At 40.4% G+C, this 7500-nt stretch overlaps 1 protein-coding gene across 3 annotated transcripts in view; it reads right to left on the bottom strand.

Annotated features, from left to right (window-relative positions):
- Nucleotides 1-1819: 1819 nt before the first annotated feature.
- The window catches only part of LOC138949092 (uncharacterized), a 17062-nt gene continuing 11381 nt past the window's right edge, over nucleotides 1820-7500 (bottom strand). For all 3 annotated transcript variants that reach the window (XM_070320829.1, XM_070320831.1, XM_070320830.1), the window contains 4 exons: nucleotides 6183-6576; nucleotides 5626-5765; nucleotides 3596-3899; nucleotides 1820-2768 (listed from right to left, as the gene is read on the bottom strand). In XM_070320829.1, the coding sequence (XP_070176930.1) occupies nucleotides 2563-2768; nucleotides 3596-3899; nucleotides 5626-5765; nucleotides 6183-6576 (1044 nt within the window). In that variant the 3' untranslated portion in view covers nucleotides 1820-2562. The remainder of the gene's footprint in view (nucleotides 2769-3595; nucleotides 3900-5625; nucleotides 5766-6182; nucleotides 6577-7500) is intronic.

The following is a 7500-nucleotide window of genomic DNA, read 5'->3' as shown; positions in this document are numbered from 1 at the left end:
AAGGCAGTGTACGTGGAATTGACAAGAAGAGCGGGGTATTCGTTGCGCTGAGAAGGATAGCACGCTTTTCTGTACCTCTCTTTGTTTTAACTTTCTGAGCGTGTTTTTAATCCAAACATATCATATCTATATATTTTTGGAATCAGGAACCGACAAGGAATAAGATGAAAGTGTTTTTAAATTGATTTCGAAGAAAAAAATTTTGATAATAATTTTTATATATTTAATTTTCAGAGCTTGTTTTTAATCCGAATATAACATATTTATATGTTTTTGGAATCAGCAAATGATGGAGAATAAGATAAACGTAAATTTGGATCGTTTTATAAATTTTTATTTTTTTTTACAATTTTCAGATTTTTAATGACCAAAGTCATTAATTAATTTTTAAGCTACCAAGCTGAAATGCAATACCGAACCCCGGGCTTCGTCGAAGAGTACTTGACCAAAATTTCAACCAATTTGGTTGAAAAATGAGGGCGTGACAGTGCCGCCTCAACTTTCACGAAAAGCCGGATGTGACGTCATCAAAGACATTTATCAAAAAAATGAAAAAAATGTTCGGGGATTTCATACCCAGGAACTCTCATGTCAAATTTCATAAAGATCGGTCCAGTAGTTTAGTCTGAATCGCTCTACACACACACACACACACACAGACACACACACACACGCACATACACCACGACCCTCGTTTCGATTCCCCCTCGATGTTAAAATATTTAGTCAAAACTTGACTAAATATAACAAGTCGCGTAAGGCGAAAATACAATATTTAGTCAAGTAGCTGTCGAACTCACAGAATGAAACTGAACGCAACGCAACGCAGCAAGACCGTATACTCGTAGCATCGTCACTCCACCGCCCGTGGCAAAGGCAGTGCACGTGGAATTGACAAGAAGAGCGGGGTATTCGTTGCGCTGAGAAGGATAGCACGCTTTTCTGTACCTCTCTTTGTTTTAACTTTCTGAGCGTGTTTTTAATCCAAACATATCATATCTATATATTTTTGGAATCAGGAACCGACAAGGAATAAGATGAAAGTGTTTTTAAATTGATTTCGAAAAAAAAAAATTGATAATAATTTTTATATATTTAATTTTCAGAGCTTGTTTTTAATCCGAATATAACATATTTATATGTTTTTGGAATCAGCAAATGATGGAGAATAAGATAAACGTAAATTTGGATCGTTTTATAAATTTTTATTTTTTTTTACAATTTTCAGATTTTTAATGACCAAAGTCATTAATTAATTTTTAAGCCACCAAGCTGAAATGCAATACCGAACCCCGGGCTTCGTCGAAGAGTACTTGACCAAAATTTCAACCAATTTGGTTGAAAAATGAGGGCGTGACAGTGCCGCCTCAACTTTCACGAAAAGCCGGATGTGACGTCATCAAAGACATTTATCAAAAAAATGAAAAAAACGTTCGGGGATTTCATACCCAGGAACTCTCATGTCAAATTTCATAAAGATCGGTCCAGTAGTTTAGTCTGAATCGCTCTACACACACACACACACACACAGACACACACACACACGCACACACACACGCACATACACCACGACCCTCGTTTCGAGTCCCCCTCGATGTTAAAATATTTAGTCAAAACTTGACTAAATATAAAAACCAACAACTACAAACACGCATTCCGTTAATGTCCACAAGGAACAGAGGGAATAACTTGGAGATGCTCTAAGTTAAAACATTTAAAATAAAATAACATCAACCCGGCCATTCAACCTTTCATCTCTTTAAGAAGTGGAACAGACAGGTGTAAAAGTTCTTACATAAGCACCATGTGAATGAAATCCTTCGTTTAAAACATTTGCATTTCTTTTATTTCGACAATATCACTTCGTGCAATAGAACATTACACTCACAGAGGAGAGCACGTTCCACTGAAAGGCGACATAAAGCAATCAACAACAACAACAACAACAACAACAACAACAACAACAACAACAACAACAACAACAACAACAACAACAACAACAACAACAACAACAACAGCAACATCATCATAAAATCAAGTCCACAAAAAGAACTACATGTACTATACAATAGAAACTTCTAAAGCAGTAGTTATCTGGTTTAAAAGTCAGAACTATTTACGGGTAACTCTCTATAGGCTATCTGGAAAGACTGTATATATACATCTATCCGCACACTGTTAGGTATAAGAGAGTTGCATTAGCTACGTACATGGGAGTTTAACAAATCGAAATGCTAATGTACACGCGTACGGTCTTTCTGTGAGCGTCAAAAAGCGATTGTAAGAATTTGCGATCAAAACGGTCTTTCCACTTGCTTAACAAAACTATAATGAAATTAAGAATGTGCAAACTAAAATGTCTTTCCAGTTTTGCGAAGCGATTTGGAAACTCACAGAGGTTTGATGCCACAGCAAACCTACTGAATACATACAATAAATGCCACCCAGACGTGAGTACAAATATAGCCATCACCTAAATCTGAGTTGTTGATATAAACACGGTTGCACAACAGAAAAAAAGACTGAAAAAGCGTCAAGATGTCATCAACGTTTCCATTATCTTTAGGAGAATATTGTGTCCAATTCCCCCACAATCTGGACTGTCTGCCACGGTTTGAGAGAGTCCTTCATGCTAAACACTCGGGTTTGTTCTTTCAGTTGCTTCAACTGCGCATGCTGGTCAATCTGACCCAACTTCCTGTTGTACATTTGCCCGGATGTGAGATCATTCGTGTTTTTGTCGTGGTAGACAACGATGAAGACCTCAACTGTGAAATAGAAAAAATAAAATAAAATTGCAGAACTAATTTGTGATAAACAGAACCAAAAGGGTAATTCTTCGCATGGATTCATATAATATGATTGAGAACACGTGACCAGTACCCAAAGAGAGAGAGAGAGAGAGAGAGAGAGAGAGAGAGAGAGAGAGAGAGAGAGAGAGAGAGAGAGAGAGAGAGAGAGAGAGAGAGAGAGAAAGAGAGAAAGAGAGGGGAGAGAGAGAGAGAGAGAGAGAGAGAGAGAGAGAGAGAGAGAGAGAGAGAGAAAAAAAGAGAGAGAGAGAGAGAAAGAGAGAGAGAGAAAGGGAGAGAGAGAGAATTGAATTGAATTGAATATAACTTTATTTAACAAGGGTTAAGATATAAGGCTACGCCTTTTCTTACAATCTGTCCTTGGGACGCACAGACAGAGAGAGAGAGAGAGAGAGAGAGAGAGAGAGAGAGAGAGAGAGAGAGAGAGAGAGAGACACAGACAGACAGACAGACAGACAGACAGACAGACAGACAGACAGAGAAACAGACAGATGCTTGTTTGGCCTCTTGTCTGTTGAACATACCCTTTTGATGTTTTTTTCCAGAAAACTTTGCATGAAACTGTTACAACAACAACAAACAACAACAACAGTATTCCTTGCACCAAACCTTTTTGCTTCAGGTATGGTGTGCAAGAGAAAGTTCCCATCTGGGTGAGAACCAAGTGGTTGGTCGGACTTGTTGAAATTGAGATTTGTTTAACAATCCAACCAGTCCGACCTAGTGCTTGGGTCCCACCAAGTTGGAGTCTTTCTCGTGCACGCTTCCCCTGGTACGTATCTTACCCCTGGAATCCAACAATCGCTGCACTGCTTGGCGCCTCAGACCCATACCGCTGTGATGTCTCTCGTCCTCAATAATCATCTCCCTTTCATCCAGGTCCACAAACACCAGCGCCGCGCGGCATGGTGGGATAGCTGTGACGTTGTCAAGAGATTCTATGACGTGCACGCGCTTTCTGGGTTTAGAGTTGCAGCTCTGCAAAAGCTCGTCTCCCCAGCGGTTTACGATCTCTCCGTCGTCGTTGCGGAAGCAGAGAAGGGCGACGTTCTTGTTGCCAGTCTGGATCGGCTGAGCTTCGGGTTGTGGCTGCAATTTATACATCCGTGCAGCAGTTTTTATTCAAAAGCACTGTCCTCTCCGCCCAGACGATTCAACTCACCATATCTCACTAGATCTAGCCAGGCTTTTAAATGAAAGGAGACCTTCCCTCCACTTAAACAAATACCAAAAGTCAACTGCTCGGGTACTTTCTGTGTACAATCAGACTTTTGTGAGGAATCAGTTTTGTGATCTGTGAAGAACATTCACCAACAAACCCTTACTTTGCACAGACAAAAGCCACGATGTTCATTTTTGGTACGTGTCCAAGGCTTGCTGGATCTGAGATATGATATGATAAGCCCTATTCTGCTGAATAGAGCAAACCTAGTGTGCATCGTAAATTTACAAGTGCTACACAATAAGCAAACAGATTCAGGCGCTGCATCGTACACTTTTTTGTAATCAAATAGTTTTTAAGAAGACTAAAGAAAGGCGGACGCACGGACAGGCAGAGAGACAAACACAATACAAAACAATGATATAAACTGTGCACAAAAAAATGTGCACCCCTTTTCGTACCCTAACTAAAACATTCATTCCCGTGTCATTTCATGCAAATTTTCTATGCCATTAAAGGTCCTCCACTTAATTGGCTATCTGGTACACTTTTTGGATCAAAGATGTCTGTTTATATTTGTCACGTGACCGCCGCCGAAGTAAGGGTACCCCCAAAATCGACCTTACAAATATGTCAGGTATCAATTAAAAAATGAAGTATTCAACACAAAAGTGCAGGCAGACTAAATGGTAACAAGTCGCGTAAGGCGAAATAACAACATTTAGTCAAGCTGTCGAACTAACAGAATGAAACTGAACTCACTGCATTTTTACAGCAAGAGCGTATACTCGTAGCATCGTCAGTCCACCGCTCGATGCAAAGGCAGTGAAATTGACAAGAAGAGCGGGGTAGTAGTTGCGCTGAGGATAGCACGCTTTTCTTTATCTCTATTCTTTTTAACTTTCTAAGCGTGTTTTTAATCCAAACATATCACATCTATATGTTTTGGGAATCAGGAACCCACAAGGAACAAGATGAAATTGTTTTTAAATCGATTTCGGAAAATTAATTTTAATAATAATTTTTATATTTTTAATTTTCAGAGCTTGTTTTTAATCCGAATATAACATATTTATATGTTTTTGGAATCAGAAAATGATAAAGAATAAGATGAACGTAAATTTGGATCGTTTTAAAAACAAATTATGTTTTTTACAATTTTCAGATTTTTAATGACTAAGTCATTAATTAATTTTTAAGCCACCAAGTTGAAATGCAATACCGAAGTCCCGCCTTCGTCGAAGATTGCTTGGCCAAAATGTCAATCAATTTGATTGAAAAATGAGGGTGTGACAGTGCCGCCTCAACTTTTACAAAAAGCCAGATATGACGTCATCAAAGGTATTTATCGAAAAAAACAAAAAAACATCCAGGGATATCATTCCCAGGAACTCTCATGTCAAATTTCATAAAGATCGGTCCAGTAGTTTGGTCTGAATCGCTCTACACACACACACACGCACAGACAGACAGACAGACAGACAGACACACACACACACACACACACACACACACACACACACACACACACACACACACACACACACCACGACCCTCGTCTTGATTCCCCCGGCCCTCTACGTTAAAACATTTAGTAAAAACTTGACTAAATGTAAAATCAAAACTTGACTAAATGTAAAAAGGAATACTCACCCGAACGGCGTTGTCATTATGATGAGAGGCGTCATTTTGACGGGGCATCATGGGATTGCGAGCAAAGAAACACCAGCAGACCATGACAACTACCAGTATTTCCAGCAGAAGGAGAATAACAAGAATGGGACCGTACGTTTCTGTCACACACAGAGCATAGCAACACAAATCAATAAGTCCCAAACGATGAATGTTACGGTAACCCGTCAAACATAACTAGGCTAAAAAGGCAGATAATTCTTTATTTGTTTGTTTTTGGAAAAAGGTTTTGTAAAAGCGGTTTTTGTTTCGTAAGCCTGCAGCCAGTACGCTCTTAATCCGTAGTGTGTGCGGGCGTCTAAGTTTTTCTCCCGTTAGGAATAAGATGAAGATTTTAGTTTTAACATGTGAAACGGGGAAAAACAAGTTTAAGATCGCCATGACACAAATACGCTAGGTCGAGCTACCGTACGTAACGACACAATTTTAGTCATAAGATCCTATAACAGCATGTAACGCACGAAATAACACACGGACAGACACCCACCCACCCACCCACACACACACACACCGCTCACCAATATTCATGAATCCACGGACATCCAAAAGTGCTGGTTCCAGTGCAAGCCTACTGTCCACTTGCTCCTTGAGTTCCTTAGTCTTCGTTTTAACCTCCTCAAGCATCTCTTTCTCTTTCTGATTTACTTTGCTTTCAAACGTTTCAGTGAGTCCAGTCTTAGCATTCTCAATCATCTCGGTATATATCTCATCCCTTTTTTTGAGTTTTGTTTCGTAATCGCTCGTTATATCTCGTTTAGCTTCATCGATCTCTTTTTGTAGTTTTGTCTGAAGAAGCGCCTCTGTTTTCAAAGTCATTTCTTTCGTGTACGTGAGATTGAATTTCTCCATTTCACTTTTGAATTTGTGTTCGTAATCGACTTGAAGCTTCTGCTCTCTCTCTTGAAGTGCTTTCTGAAACAGAGAGGGAATGTGAACATAGCAGGCGAAAAAACTGGGATGTGAAAACGTGAGGCTGTGGGAACGACATGCTGTTGGAATATTCGCCTGTGGTGAAACTGAACTCTGGGAACTACGAACACTTGGCTGTGAGATCATCAGATAGTGGGAATACCAGGCTGTTGGCCGATAACTCGCCAGTGGCAATACCGGTTGCGGGAACGTCTGCAAATAATTAGGCCTGGCGCTCACCTTTGTAACTTCAGCAGGACAGACGTCGCACTGCAGATTACCCCAGCCCGCTACACGTTGCGTGAAAGGAAAACAGGCCAAGTACTCGTCATAATCCCTTTCGCAGCATCAATAATATGCAGTGCGTCGTCTGTGCCGCTGAAACTGCGCAGGTATATTCTGCCCTTTATCGGTGGTGGTGGTGTTGGGGGTTAAGGGGCGGTGGAGATATCAGGCTGTTGGAATACTAGCCAATGGCAATAACGGCTGCGGGAAGGCGACAGCAAATTGATTGTGGGGGTCGTGGTGGTGGTGGTGGTTGGGATGGGATCTTCAGGTAGTGAAAACATCAGGCTGTTGGAATACACGCCTATGGTGCTACCTGTACCAGGCAACGAGACGGATTGCACTCAACTGTGATAGCGACAGGCTGCGTGAACACCGAATTGGGGGAACCTGGCTCTTTGAACACTGGACGATGAGGGAAGAACGTGCAGAATTTAATCTGATATGAAAATGTCAAGGTTGAGACCGTCCTAACGACTGGATCCTGAAAATCTGATCAAAAAATGACCCCACCCTAATTCAGCATGAAATAGATCTAATTCAATCCTTAATCTCTCTTTCTATCCAATCAAGAATCCTTGATTTATAGTCGACACACAAAACTAATAGCAAACTATTCTTTGATGCAAGTATACACGATGT

The sequence above is a fragment of the Littorina saxatilis genome, linkage group LG15 (genome assembly GCF_037325665.1).
Source record: "Littorina saxatilis isolate snail1 linkage group LG15, US_GU_Lsax_2.0, whole genome shotgun sequence".
Classification (NCBI taxonomy): Eukaryota; Metazoa; Mollusca; class Gastropoda; order Littorinimorpha; family Littorinidae; genus Littorina; species Littorina saxatilis.
This window is presented reverse-complemented; position numbering and strand designations above follow the sequence as displayed.